General features: G+C 36.3%; 1 protein-coding gene across 1 annotated transcript; it reads right to left on the bottom strand.

The window, feature by feature from the left end:
* Positions 1-1,915: 1,915 nt before the first annotated feature.
* Positions 1,916-14,792, bottom strand: LOC142940913 (nuclear GTPase SLIP-GC-like). The gene is made up of 24 exons (XM_076083116.1): positions 14,721-14,792; positions 13,642-13,723; positions 13,305-13,417; positions 13,075-13,122; positions 12,899-12,932; positions 12,631-12,723; positions 12,333-12,435; positions 11,513-11,729; positions 11,189-11,416; positions 10,486-10,692; positions 10,180-10,373; positions 9,840-9,933; positions 9,665-9,752; positions 9,402-9,523; positions 8,925-9,098; positions 8,676-8,830; positions 8,351-8,474; positions 7,963-8,071; positions 7,708-7,841; positions 7,398-7,479; positions 7,177-7,255; positions 5,375-7,092; positions 3,812-3,890; positions 1,916-3,727 (listed from the first exon to the last, which is right to left on the bottom strand). Coding segments are annotated over exons 2-22 (2,466 nt in total). The 5' UTR covers positions 13,709-13,723; positions 14,721-14,792; the 3' UTR covers positions 1,916-3,727; positions 3,812-3,890; positions 5,375-7,091.
* Between the last annotated feature and the right edge of the window lie 593 nt (positions 14,793-15,385).

Consider the following 15,385-nt stretch of genomic DNA (forward strand, 5'->3'; position numbering starts at 1 on the left):
TTAGGACATGGACTGGAGGATCCGATCCAACCGCTGATCTTTTGATTGAAAGACAACCAGCTTTAACTCTGAGCCACAGCACCCAGGTTAGAAATGGTTACAAGTTAAAGTCAGCGCTTATTACAAAATTTGCAAATACATAATCAACTTCTGTGATTACAGTTGTTTTCAATGCTAACACACTAACATGACACATAAAGCACAATTACTGAGACTAACACTGTGAGAGCAAAACCTAAGGTCAAGTCTCCAAAACTCTAAACACATTTTCTGCTTTACATTTAATTTGCAATTCAAAGTGACACTTTTTGTAACACACTACACACAGTTCACTACATGAGACACAGGACTCTCACATAAAGTCACTTGTCTTTCAAAACACTGCCAATCAAAAGCCACAGCCATGGACCAATTGACCAATACATGTGTCACCTGGTCAAACACCTAATAGCTTGATTGTCAACTAATCAATCAGGATGTAAGCGCTATACAGTTATTTTATGATTGCTTAAGCACAGTATTAAAAACAGGACTCATTTTGTCAAAACATAATTGTTCAGTAAATAATGAGAAACCAGATAGGCTGGTTTATTACTATCATCTAGTTCTATCACATTTTTGATATGAATTAACACACTTAAAAAACATTATTTCGCAGTAAGAAAGTTTTGTCCTTGATTGTAAATAATCATCTTAATGATTATTATATACAGTATAGCTAAAAAAGTGAATCTGTTTGTGTGCTGATATTCTTCCTATCGTGTGTACACATCATTTATAACTCCCTGGGATCAACAGCAGATTACTCACCAAAGCACAAAAACAAAGTCATGCAAATAGTTTATCCTGAAGAGAAACTAACCTGAAGGCATACAAGGTCAGCTACTTGTTGAAAAGAAGGTTTACTGGTGGCCTGATATAATGATGCTGATGTTATTGTCTCTGTGAGAAGTTTTTATTTTTCTTGGACAGTAATTAGAAAGGAAGTTATAAGAGTTGTGATAAACCTCTGGACCAAAAAGCAGTATTAATGATGCCCGTCCCTACATGTGTCTGCATGTTCCATGTTCTTGCATCAATAAGTGGCAGTTTGAAGCATGAACAAGCATGAATCCTAAATGAATAACAACACACCTTTACTAAACCTGTTTGTACATGAAGAGCAATCATTATCAGGACAAACTGGTTTGGAGATTTACAGCATCTGGATTGTGGAGATAAGTTTTTTCTACATGTTTAAAATTAGGTGCAAAAACAACATGACTTTTCAATGACAATGTTAATGTCATATCAGTTTATAGACATAATCCTCATAGTTGCTGAGTAAATTAGCCACAAACATGCAGAATTACACATCTTTACACGTTGACACGTTCTGTTTCAAGAGCATTAGGCTCCTGTGTGAACACACCTACTAACAGGTCTTAACTACTATGTTATAATTGATCACACATTTATAATATATATATAGTATTTCTGGTGTGTGTTACTAAACATGCTTGGGAACTGCATGCTTGGGAACAGTGGGGCGACTGTGGATAGCAGGGCCGTCTTTCAGAGGGTCGGCGGTTCAATCCCCGGCTCTGCTAGTCGCATGTCGATGTGTCCTCGAGCAAGACACTTAACCCCAAAATTGCTCCCGTAGTTGTGCCTACGGTGTAGAAATGTGATCTGAATCTGAATTTTAAGTCGCTTTGGATAAAAGCGTCTGCTAAATGACTGTAATGTAATGTAGGTTTGTGTCAGGCAATTTAATTTTAGGGTCAAATCTAAGACGAGAAGTTTTAAGTAAGAAGAATTTGACAAGAACAAAGTTGGAAAATCATTTGTTCATCTCACAATAAAAGCTGATGTTAGTGAGAACATAAAGAAGCTTTTAGATAATTTTACAACATAAACAACAAAGAAGCCAAAGTACATGTGGCACTTTAAAAGTGAACTTTATTGGTCAGTATACCATGTCAAATACATTCAATTAATTTAGAATCAGTGTAGATTAAGAAAAAAATATTTTTAAGTAAATAATGAGAAAACATAGAATGGTTTATTACTATCATCTAGTTCTATCCAATTTTTGATATATGAATTAACACACTTAGAAAACATTATTTTGCAGTAATAAAGTTTTGTCCTTGAACATGAAAGAAAAAAGGTCAGATCATTCTTTGAAAATTCAACATACAGTATGTACTGTGATCAAGGTTCAGGATTTATCACACATTTATAATATATATAGTATTTGTGGTGTGTGTTACTAAAAATGCTTGGGAACTGATGTAGATTTGTTTCAGGCAATTCAATTTTAGGTCAGATCTAAGATGAGAAGTTTTAAGTTTTAGATAATTTTACAACATAGGCTAGGCAAGTTTATTTGTATAGCACATTTCATCAACAAGGCAATTCAAAGTTCGTCACATAAAACCATTAAAAACATCAAAACATAAGGCAAAAGAAAAGGAGATTTAAAAACAATTAAGAACATTGATGAATGAAGAAAAAAATGTTAAATCATGAAATACATACATACAAAGTCTATGCACAGATGCAATGAGACTGCCGCGGCGCGAATTTGCAATGGCGCGACGCGATTGATGCGAATTCGCGTCAAACGGCAAATCGCCCCAAGCGTGTGAGTTGAAATTTTTCAACTTCAGCGAAATATTCGCGTTACGCCCCAGCGCGATAGCCTATCAGCGTTGAGATGCTCCTGTCATCACTGACTTCCTGCCGTTGTTGAATCAGGAAATAAATACTGTAGCCGTCTGTGTTCACCCAGAGCTCTACAATACCACATATCAATAGAGACCGGACCAAACTATGTGTATAAATATTTGTGTAAACCATCCGGTACAAACAATGAATAAATGCTGCCGTATTTACGCCTGTGTGACGTTATGTTGAGTGTTGATGGAGCTGCTACAATGTTAGCTTAGCCTAGCACCATCCGAGCTCCATTGAGAAGACAAGTAGCCTACAAATCGGCATCATTACGTAGTTGTTTCGGAGTCCCTTTTTGTCGGTTTATTGTCGTTAAATCACAGCCAAATCTGTTTATTTTGTGTTCATACAGCTGTAGTAAACAGCGACGTGTGGCTTGCTAGACACAGTGAATACAGCTCGATAAAATCCACGGAGCTCCTCTGGACAATATTATAAACCCAGACAAGACGGCATTTAGTTTCCCGGGATATCTGTGACTTCCACAACACGTACTAAGCAGAAATAGAGGTTATTTTTTCCATGGTTAATGGCGGACAGTTGAACGGCTTTCAGGGCAATAAGCCACGCCCCCTCTTCGGCACGTCCAGCGCGGTTCGCGCGAATGAACACAAATAGTCCCCGGCGAGACCGGTGGCGCGAATGACGCGAATGTGAACACGGCATTAGACCTGTACAGTGTAAACCACAATGTACCTGGTTTGAATCAGACTGGGGACCTTTGCTGCATGAAATCCCGCTCTCACCCCCCACACATTTTCTGTCTGCATCTGATCATTAATCATTCAAAAGCAAAAATGCCCAACAACACATAGAATCTTTATGCATGTCTTTCACAACAAGCTAATTCAAAGTACATATCAAAACAACACTCAAAGAGAACCTGGATAAGATGAGTTGACAAAAATGGTTGAGACCAAATCCAGAGGCCTCACGTCTCTAACCAGCGTGCATGCAGGGCTCTTCAGTTGGTTGTCAGCTGTGCAGCTGCCGGCTGGGCGGACCAGCTCTAGTGTAATAAAAAGCATCGTTAGCATTATTCAGAACAGCTCAATCTGGAGGCATTATGTAGATATTTTAACTACAGTTTTACCAAATTAGTGGTTCTTCGTCTGGGCTTCCCTTTAGTTCTTTGTAGTGTTTCTTCACCATCACAAGCTCCGATGTAACGTCTAAAAAAACATGTTAACATCAAGTTCACTATTAATCACACTATTGGAAATTTGTTGACATATTCATTTCAGTCAATATTTTTAATGATTATCATGTTATTATTTTGCAACGTTGCCTTTACCTGGGATTGAGTCACCATCTGTCTTGAGCGACAGCTCGATTGATTTCTGCACTGTTTTTTCCAGATTGACCAGGATGTATTTCTAAATTAGCATAAAAATCTTGATCACTCACACACAAAATGTGTCTTATAACAATAGCTGAATGTTTGTGAAAGGGCCTGCAGTGTGTTAGTAGCAATAGCAGCATTCAACAAGAGGCATATTCCACTTGATTATATATATGATGACCTAGAATTGTAGATAAAGATAAGCAGCACAACATGTTTTACTATATCCTCATCGTACGACTTATTATAAAATGTTACAAACCATCAAGTCCCTCAGCTGTTTCAACATATCAGCTTTAGCTTCCTGAAACATGACGTTTTTTAACCCAAGTACGTGCTTCACAATAGTGTCCCTCATATTACTCAGCATGCCGTCTCCTTTAATTTGTTTTGAAACTGCAATAAAACAGAAAACTTCTTCTTCTTTGTTTCTGTATTAAATGGTGCTGAGTTTACATTACTCTGAGGCATTTCAGTGTGTTTCAACATTGGTGATATTTCTTTTTACACAGTGGCGCACTGTTACATTAATGTAGCTTCACACAACAGGAGATGCACAGCAACACTGAGTGAAACTAAATTACTGAGACGATTGAGTCAAATTCTCTGTAAGTTTTCCCTCATTGTCGACTGCCATGTCAACACTGAGGGTCAGACTAAATATAAGAATATATTGTTGTTAAGGAATTGGTACACCCACTAGTTCACTGTGATACCACACAGACATCATTTCTACGTCAAAAGTATTCAGTGTCTTGATGTTGTTTGATGACATTGCTGTACTCTCTCTTTAAAAAAAAGAAAAGGTACTTTTTAATGTTTTTTATTACCAGAATAAATTCTGAAATTATTTTGAATTTTCTGGTCTCTGATTATAAAATTAAAATAAAATGTTTACAGTGAAACTGGATTGACCCAACGAGCATCGCAGGGGAGAAACTCTCATGATGCAGTGTGGTCGGTAGTTAAAGGTTTTAGTGGTGACCTGATGTAATGGCCTCTATGATCCCTCTTTTCTTTCTATTTTGTTCAATTATTATTGCATTAAGTTATTATTTTTCTTGCACAGTAATAAGAAAGGAACTATAATTGTGCAAAATGATGCCCGTCCCTATTTAAGGCCCATCTGTGTGTCCGCATGTTCCATGTTCTTGCATCATTAAGTGGCACTTGCATGAACAATGCATGAACAAGCATAATACATTCCACTACCATCAATCGTTAATTAATAACAACACACCTTTACTAAACCTGTTTGTACATGAAGAGCAATCATTATCAGGACAGCCTATCCCAGGGGAAGAGCACTCTTACCTTTAGGAGACTAGAGGACCCCACCAGAGATGAGCAACACTGGACTTTGGTTGGAATGCACAAAATACAAACCAGTTTTATTTGTTTTTTACAGAAAGGAAAAAAAGATTAACAAAAATGAATACCAAAAAATCGATGTAAAAGTTAATACAAAATGTCAAATGTTAAGAGTATGAACCCTCCAGAAGTCATCCAAAAAAGGCCAAAAAGCCTCGATCCTTTGCTGTCTCCTATATATACGCTTCTCCTTGGCGCTTCCTGCAACCTCCAGGTCCATATATGGTAGACAACAGATCATTCTCAAATCATTGGACGAAACAGTCCTAATAGTCTTATCACTTCTGACAGACCTACTTTTTAGGGTAAACAACCCCCCCCTTTGTGGAAGGTGTGTAGTGGGAACTTGTGATCCATGCAGCTGACTGCCTGCACATATGTCCTCTTCTTCTGAGACGTTAAGAACTACTTATTGTATATTCTCATGTTCTACGCTTTAAGGATAAAAAGTATATATCGGTGTGTCTGTTACACAGATAAAGCACTTCTTATGCTTCTCTAACTTTACGGCCTGAAGCAGGATGTTCCAGTACACAGGCCCCATTGAACAGGATGTCTCTCTAACTAACTGATTAGTTTCCTGAGTTTACAGCCTTTCTCTCCTGGTGACTGTCAATCATCCTGTCAGAGTGAGTTCACTAAAAGTTCACTTATTTCATTAGTTTTAACAAACAGTCAACACTACAAGCACGTATGATTATATTTTGGTAAATGATAGAAAGTCACACATTAAATCAAAATCATTGAACCATCCCTAAACAATATGGGATTACATGTAACGAGTATATTGATATCTGAAAATACAACTCTTAGCTTGATAATAAACAATAGATCGTAACTCATCATAGACAATGGAAAGACAATAGAGGATAAACAACTTGTATGAAATACAAACAACACATTAAGATAGGACCTCCTGTCTGGCTCGAGGTTACAGGGGTCATGTTTCATACATGCCGGTTTAGGTGTGAATCTACAACACGCCTAGAAGACTAAATTGTGTAAGTGTCAGCCAGATGCTCAAACCACAGGATGCTGCCTTAACGCTTTTTGGGGTCTCGCCTCTCGCTCCTCAGGCAGAGAGGTGTTAATCATTTGGTGTATCAATTATTTTAATTGCAGAATAGAGAGATGGGTTTCTAGGGTGTAGTGTGTCTCGGACATTCTTGGTGGACACTTCAACAATAGAAAGAAGGTCAGATCATTCTTTGAAAATTAAACATACAGTACGTACTGTGATCAAGGTTCAGGATTTATGTTAAACACCCATAAAATCATTGGAATGTCAATTAAAATTGGACTAAAAACGTATAGAAATCAAGAAAAAAATGTTAAATCATTAAAACAAAATGTATCTGGGACATCATAGTGGACCGGTCTCTAAGACCTGTACCCCACACACATTTTCTGTCTGCATCTGATCATTAATCATTTAAAAGCAAAAATGTCCTACAAAAGATAGAAAATATAGAATTTCTATGTCTTTCACAACAAGCTAATTCAAAGTACATATCAAAACAACACTCAAAGAGAACCTGGATAAGATGAGTTGACAAAAATGGTTGAGACCAAATCCAGAGGCCTCACGTCTCTAACCAGCGTGCATGCAGGGCTCTTCAGTTGGTTGTCAGCTGTGCAGCTGCCGGCTGGGCGGAACAGCTCTAGTGTAATAAAAAGCATTGTTAGCATTATCCAGAACAGCTCAATCTGGAGGCATTATGTAGATATTTTAACTACAGTTTTACCAAATTAGTGGTTCTTGATCTGGGCTTCCCTTCAGTTCTTTGTAGTGGTTATTCACCATCACAAGTTCCAATTCAACGTCTTAAAACAACAACAACATAATGTTAACATCAAGTTCACTGTTAATCACAATATTGGAAATTTGTTGACCTATTCATTTCAATCAAATATTTTGAGTAATTTTAGTGATCATCATGTTATTATTTTGTAACGTTGTCTTTACCTGGGATTGAGACACCATCTGTCTTGAGCGACAGCTCGATTGATTCCTGCATTGATTCTTCCAGATTGACCAGGATGTATTTCTAAATTAGCATAAAAATCTTTATCACTCACAGACAAAATGTGTCTTATAACAATAGCTGAATGTGTGTGAAAGGGCCTGCAGTGTGTTAGTAGTAAAAGCTGCATTCAACAAGAGGCATATTCCACTTGATTATATATATGATGACCTAGAATTGTAGATAAAGATAAGCAGCACAACATGTTTTACTATATCCTCATCGTACGACTTATTATAAAATGTTACAAACCATCAAGTCATCCAGCTGTTTCAACATAACAGCTTTAGCTTCCTGAAACATGACGTTTTTTAACCTATGTACGTGCTTCACCATAGTTTCTCTCATATTATTCATGCTGCCGTCTCCTTTAATCTTTTTTGCATCTACAATAAAACAGAAAACTTTAGTCAATTAAATGTTATTATAATTACATTCTGCACAATTATGATGAATAATGTGCATCTTTACAGTGTCAGGTTTTATATGTGATGATCTTTATCGTACCGTCATAGCATTTCTGCATGTTTGTCTCAATTGTTGTCGTCAGACTGCTGTAGATTGTTTTCTTACGGTCACAGATGATTTTGTTGAGTTTTGTCTTAATCTGTTCTTCCTAAGAGAGAGAATATGAATCGTAGATCCACATATTTTAGATAAAATCAAGGTAATATACAAATAAGGCTCATCATTTTTCAAAGGGCGTCTCCAGTTGTAACTGACATTGACTGTATTGATAGACTTCTTCATATTCAGTGTATATATGTTAACAGCTAAAAACATCTATATTTCATTTATTCTCTAATGTCTAATGACATTCTTCATGTCTGCTGAAGCCTTTCTGACCTGGACTAATAGCTTAATAAAGATTAACGGTACTATTCTCCTCTTTTACCTCTGTAATGAGAAATATCAATTGCAGTTCGACATCTTTGTACTCTGTCTTCTCTTTCATCATCTTCGTGTCAAGTGAAAATGAATTGAGGACTCCGCTGAAAGGTCCACATTTTCCTTCATTTCTGAAACATGTTAACAAGTTGAAATGTTTCATAAATGCATCATTGACAAGTTTGTATTTCAATAATGTAATTTGTATGTATGCATTATATCTCATAACTTGTATAACTGTATAATGTACAATTTGTTATTTCTAGACATTCTCCATAGTTTGTACAATTAGCCTGCTCAGGGTTTTATGTCTTTATTAAGTCATTTCTTACGGGAAGGTCTTCTTGAATTCCTCATCAATGCTCTCAGTCAGGCATGAAGATAACTTCATATTGAGGTTTATTTGTTTCCCCTTTGTTGTCTTGTGTATGCCATCATGTTGTACTATACACTTCAGTGTCTTGTGGAAACCCCTACCTGACTTATTCTGAAACAAAACAGAAAAAACAGAAACATTTTTAAGACATTCATATAAAGTGCAAAATCCGTTGTAATGATGTTGTAATAATTCAAATACGTACAGGATGTATCACAGACTTCAAGGCTTTTTCACATGAACTTTTAGATTTTTCAACCCCCTCACTGAGGCACTTTTCAAAAGCCTGATAAGTCTTTTCCATTGGTTTCCTGACTTTATCAAGTTCATCCCTCATCTTTTGTTGAAGGACTGTGTACACAGCTGTCTTTGTGTCAGCCTGAAATCAACAACAACACATTCAGTATTCAAAGCAATGAAACCATTCTGTTACTTGACTGAGTTTTCTTGAGTTATTCACATTTATACAAACTGTTGTTGATTTTGAGTGAGACCACCCTTTAATTACTGTCGTTATGCAGGCTCTCTGAAGCAACACGAAATCAGGAAACTTTATTGATAAAATATATGTATGGATGACATTACATGTAAGTAGTCTGTCTTTGACTTTATGTTTTCACATTATTTTCTGTCAATATTAATGATTAAAGACAAAGAAAGAGATTTTATTTCTTGATCTTACCCCTCCTCTACGGCTGGCCCCTTGAATCAGAGAGAGAATCCCACGAGCTCCAGACACACAGTTTAACGTCTCTGAGTGACAGTCATTGAGATCCTGCAGAAATTCCTGAAGTTTGGGTATTTCTGTAAAAAAAATGTAGTTTGCATCTTACATAGTTACAAAACAGACGAACATTTTATTGCCATAATCCAAATAGTCATTCTTGTTTGTTTTGTTAAAGTAAAGTAAATCTAAATGTGCTCATATATGAAGACTTCACCTACCAGTGTCGTCTTTATCTCGACGTTTCTGTTTTAGAAACTCTTTGGAGCTCACTGTGAACACTTTTAGACTTCCATCACTGAAATGTTTCTGAAAAGAAAACGTTTTGGTTTTAAGGAATGCTTAGAGTCGTAGACAATCTTTATGTTATACTTTCTGTCAGTCTATAAAACTCACCTTAACCTCCTTTAGTTTGCTGAATTCTCCTCTCACTTCTTTCTTGGCTCGATCGTTTTTTTTCAATATCAAAGCACGAACACCAGCTGCTGAACTAAATGAAAATATTTGCATTATTTTGCACCTCAAACAGTTTTTGGAGAACTGAAACCTCAAATTCCAACTTTTTTTGCATCGAGAATAAAAGTCTAAATGATCTCTTTTAAACCTGCAGCTGTAACTATCGAATCCACCATTTATACTGAAACGTGCATCACTTTAATTTACAGGTCCGTGATCTAATAGGAAGTTTTCTTTTAACATATATGTATATGTACTGTTGGCATCTTAAATCACTTACTGCTCTTTTGAATCGTCTGAATCTTCTGAATCTTCCATGAGGTCAGACTTGGTGCAGATAAAGTGAATGTGCTGACACTGGCCACCATTTCCCATGAAGCTAGAGGCACTTTCCAGGATCTCCCAGGCTTCTCGCTCTGATGCAACTCGATTCATTTCAGTCACGATCCACACAGTGGAACAACTTCCAACGACCTGAAGGGACATGACAGCAAGTTAATTATGATGGTCATCAGTACTTTGTAATATCATGATGTCACAGTTTAACACAGTAATACACTAAACAGCACTGCATGTGATGAATTACCGTTTTCCACATCTTGTCCCTGCTCTTGTTACGATCCCCATTTCCAGGAAGATCCACAAGTGTGACGTGCTTCAGAAGATCATTATTTGGCACCTTGATAGTCACACACTTCACTAGTGGCCAATACCACCTCTTTACGTCTTTACCTTCTCCATCTTTTGGGTCGCTTCTTGTGTATCTGACTAATTTTGCAGATAGCTCTTTAGCCTGCAATAAATAATAAAATGAGATTAATGCAACGTAAGAATATTTCATTCATATGCACAGACCCCAACTTCAAACTGCTTTACAAATTGTACAAAAGAATTAAAACAAGAAAATATATAAAATAAGAGCAATTAAATTACCCCATCATTGAAACAACAAAAGCAGTGTTGAGATTTAATAATACAAGATGTCATTTAATGCTAATGTAAAATGTTTGGGCACAAAGATGGAGGAAAAATCCTGATTGGATGTTGTTAAAACAGTTATATAAATATATTTATCTACCGGTAGACAAACTTCTTCATGATTTTTCTATAAAGGGGACATTTTCTATGGGTTTGTAGTTTTCGAGGACAGGTGCATCAAGGCTCTGTTTTTAAATTTCACATACTGATTTTACTTTTACATTTGTACATAAACCTCAATAACATTTCCCTCTGTCAGACAGACAAGAAGGCTTCTTATGAAGTGATACAAGACTTTTACTCTTACTCACTGTTTTTACTGTCAAAATCTTCCTCTTGGAAAGGAGAAATTCTGGGATCTCTTTGAAATATCTGTCATTCATGAGGTCATCAACAGATTTGATTTTCCAGTCTTCTCCATACAGCGCTGACAGCTTGTCATCTATGTCCCGACAATCATCGTCACTTTCCTGATCACTTTCCTGATCCGCATTATCCCCAAGGAAATTTTTAGAGAACCACAACTCATCTTTCCACTCCTAAATAGAATTTAAAAAATACCTTTAACTTCGTTAAATCATATGGCATACATTTGGCATAGTTTCACGTAAACAAACATATTCAGCTCATTTTACCTCTTTTGTAATGAACTCAATGTTTGCCTCATACTTTGAGTTCTGCATGTTAGCCTCCACTTTAATCATGACTGAGGTACATGCTCTGATGTCTCCAGAGGGCAGGAGATCCTTCTCTCCAATGACGGCATTTATCAAAGAGCTCTTTCCAGCCCCGGTTCTGCCAAAGACACCAACCACCTCCCTCTTGTCTGTCTCCAAATCACTGATTTTTTTCCTGTTGTATAAGAGTTTATGTGCGGGTTAATTAATTTGTTTCAAAACATAAAAACACTGATAGAATGTGTCAAAGTCAGAAAGAGATCCGTCTATGAACAGCCCTCTTCAGCATATTGTACTATCTTCAGTAGAAGTCATTTACTGTACATTTTGGGTAAATTAAGACTTTTTTTTCAAACAGAACTAGAATTAACGCCTCACGACTGAATCCCTCAGACAAACAGTCAAGTTGCAGTTTGCATCCATGTCTTTCCAAATTGTCATCACTTCATCATTTTATCCTATTAGACATTTGTGTGGAATTGTCATAATTAACTGAATTCTTCAGTTATGATCAAAAATGTGTTTTGTGAGGTCACAGTGACCTTGATCTGTGACCACCAAATTGTAATCAGTTCATCCTTGAGTCCAAAACAAATTCCTTCGAGACGTTGGTGAGAAATGGACATACGTACGTACGTACGTACGGACGGACAAACCCATGATGTCTGGCTCAACACTATCAGTCTTAAATCTCTTAGTGAAACTGGCCTCTGGTCAGCAGTGGAACCAGGCCCGTATAACATATTAATATGGAAACTTTAATAAACTTTATACTTACTTCAGGAAGTTGTTGAGCTTGTTGTCTTGGGGAGGTATTTTCTGACTGACACATCTCATGATGTCTTTCACCTTAGACACTACAGACGTGAGAGGGACTTTCTCTGCCAGGTCCATGTAGGATAAGATTGATAAGATGACAAGATTGCATATGGCAGCAAATGAGAGTATTTTTTGTGGCCAAGCTATAGAAACACACATTTGCTATGTAAGTAAGCTAAGTAAAAATGTTATTACATAAAAAAGTTAACCCTATAGTAAGTTGTAGGTTGCCATTGTTTGTAAAGTATTATAAATACCTGAGTCTGATCCTGGTTTGATGACAAGTCGTTGTTTTCTAGTTGGTGATTGACGTTGGCTGGACTCATCCTGAAGATCTGACTCTCTCTTTACTTTTTGGATATTTTTATTTGGTAAAATAAAAGCAAAAAGAAAAGTTTGTTGCATCTACCTCTCACAATATTTAAACATGTTCTCGATATAGTTTCTTAGTCAAAGTAAGATATTACCACCTTACAAAACTTCAATGAACACTACATGTAACCAATAAGATAAAGTGTGTCTCACCTTTATCACTTGTGTCACTGGTGGACGGACAAACCTGAGGGTGAACATGAACATTTGTGTCTTAAATCAATACTAAGTGGCCAAGTAAAAGTTTGAGCAGACATTGAAAATATGATCTATATAATTATAATAAATGCCTTATGATGCCTGAGTGCTTGAAACTTTATTCAACTTACTTCAGCTGATGATTCAACTGTTTCTGGATTTGCTGTGTTTTGTTCATCCTAGTGACGAAAGACAATAGTTGCAAATCCACAATAGTAAATGAATGTTAAAATTCTAGCACATGCTATTATTGTTAATGAGTTATTATTATCAATTATGTGTCAAGAAAACAGAAGTCTGTGCTCCTATAAATTATAAATACAGTATTTGTGTAAATTGTGTTCACAGTACAGAACGTTACCTTTAACAACTTGAGTCTGTTCTTGAAAATTGACCTTGGTCCCATTTTTGGGATCAAGTTGTCGATTTCGTGATCATTCAGAAGGTAAAGACTTTCTGTGTTAATTTCATGTTCTGCAATTAACAAGAAGAATTGCCAGCATTAGTCAGAACTGATCTCTCCCATTTTATTAAAACGATGTCTGTCAAGAATATGTCAGCATTGTACTGAAGAACAACATTGCAGCATTTTTCATAGTTCTTTTAGTTCTGTAGATGCTTATACGTTTCAGTATTGTTAGGTCATATAAACACTTTATAAAATCTGTGCCCATAAAAGAGTCATGGTAATACTTTACCTTCAAATATTGGTATCAACTGGCTGAGATCCCATTCCGTTAATTTATTACAAACAAAATCATCCATGACCACGAACGGCAACTGGAAGGTAAACAAATAATCATGTTTTAAATCAACCACTGCAACATTGGAGAGTTACATTTCACTGAAGGAAAAGAAGTTATGAAACTTCTATTATCAGACTCAAGGAAAAAGCAAAGACTGAAAAAACGAGTCACGTCACAATGAACGGTACAGCTCATATAGACATACATCAGTTCATACAACAACTGAAATGATTAATCAATTCATCAACTAGTCAATTGCCAGAAAAATAATTTGCAACTATTTTGATAAAGTCAATTTTCATGTTAAAACATTTTATGGCTCCAGGTTCTCTTTATCTTATTTTATATTTAATATGTTTAGCTTTGGCAACAGTCCTAATTTAAAAAATATTAAATAAAAATAATGCTTGTTGGACCATTGTGAAGGTGTCACTTTTGGCATCTGGGTAATTGTGACAGCATTTCTCACTATTTTCTCAATTTGTTTACAAACCAAACAAACAAACGATTAAAAGAGAAAATGTTCAGCAGATTAATCCATGATGAAAATGATAATAAATTGCCGTCCTACACCAATTAATTAACTACAACAATAAAATCCTGCTTCCTGCAGGAGTTATGAGAATCTAATGATATAATTGAATAACAGGCATACGGGCTATTGTTCTGCATTGAAATACATTCAGTACCTGTTCCTGAATAAACCACTGCAGCACCAGGCCTGTTTAAATACTCGAATGCAGGGTGCGTCGCTATCAGCATACGTTACGTTTACGCAATCTCCCATGTAGCGTTAGATATCTGGCAATATGTTGTTTGTCCCCAAGAGTACCAACTTTTCATCAAGTCGGGATAAGGGCACTTCATTATTTAAATTCTAGCGTGTAACTTTACAGCCTTTTGTTTGTTATTCACGGAGGAGATCTTCCGGCTTTCAAACGGTCAATAAGAGATTAAAAGAGAACATTTCAATAAGAATCACCCGCGGTGTTTGATTTCCTTAACATCATAATATTAATTCCAGCAGTTACTTGTAGCGTGTAGGCAATAGATGTAGATCGATGCCGGTCCTCCAAGGTGGAGCAGTCCTTTGTTCTCAATAGTTGTCCGACACCACACAGGAAAAAGAAACCTAAAGTGTTTTTGATTCCTGGTTGTGAAACTCCTCCCATGATGAATCTCCCTACTTATGTATTTCTTTTATTCGTTCTTATGAAAATTGTCGACACAAGACCGTGTTCTGCTACACAAATTTGTTTGTACTTTTCTCAAATAATGTGGGTAAAATGATGTATAATTTAGCTTTTTGAGCCTCAAACTGTAAATGACATGTTTGAACATACTGAACTAAATACTGACAACTGAAACATTAAAGGGAGGAACGGTTGTGTAAAGGGGACACAACCGTTGGAACAGGCTGGAACAGGTTGTAACAGGCTGGAAACCACTGTTTTAATCTTGAACATTACATTTTATGAGTTTATCAAATATTTTAATGTAAAATCTTACTCTGAAAAGCAACTAACTGCAGTTGTCAGTTAAGTGTGCTGGTGTATGAAGTATGTTTTATATGCGAACTACCTGAAAAGTACTATGACAAAGTCATAAACAGGTTAGACATGGTTCATAAATGGTAAATAGACTTGTATTTGTACAGGTGTCATTTGATCCATTATCATTCACACCCATTCATCAC

This window comes from Anarhichas minor, unplaced genomic scaffold, assembly GCF_050575085.1.
Source record: "Anarhichas minor isolate MPS153535 unplaced genomic scaffold, ASM5057508v1 ptg000120l, whole genome shotgun sequence".
In the NCBI taxonomy this organism is placed as follows: domain Eukaryota; kingdom Metazoa; phylum Chordata; class Actinopteri; order Perciformes; family Anarhichadidae; genus Anarhichas; species Anarhichas minor.

What these genes read in the sequence shown, in the direction of transcription:
- LOC142940913 (XM_076083116.1), bottom strand. Translation starts at nt 13,708, where the DNA reads ATGGATGATTTTGTTTGTAATAAATTAACGGAATGGGATCTCAGCCAG. An exon ending in AGATTTTGACAGTAAAAACA is followed by an intron (nt 10,693 to 11,188) that starts GTGAGTAAGAGT and finishes TATTTATTGCAG; the next exon opens with GCTAAAGAGCTATCTGCAAA. An exon ending in GCAAACTAAAGGAGGTTAAG is followed by an intron (nt 9,753 to 9,839) that starts GTGAGTTTTATA and finishes TTTTCTTTTCAG; the next exon opens with AAACATTTCAGTGATGGAAG.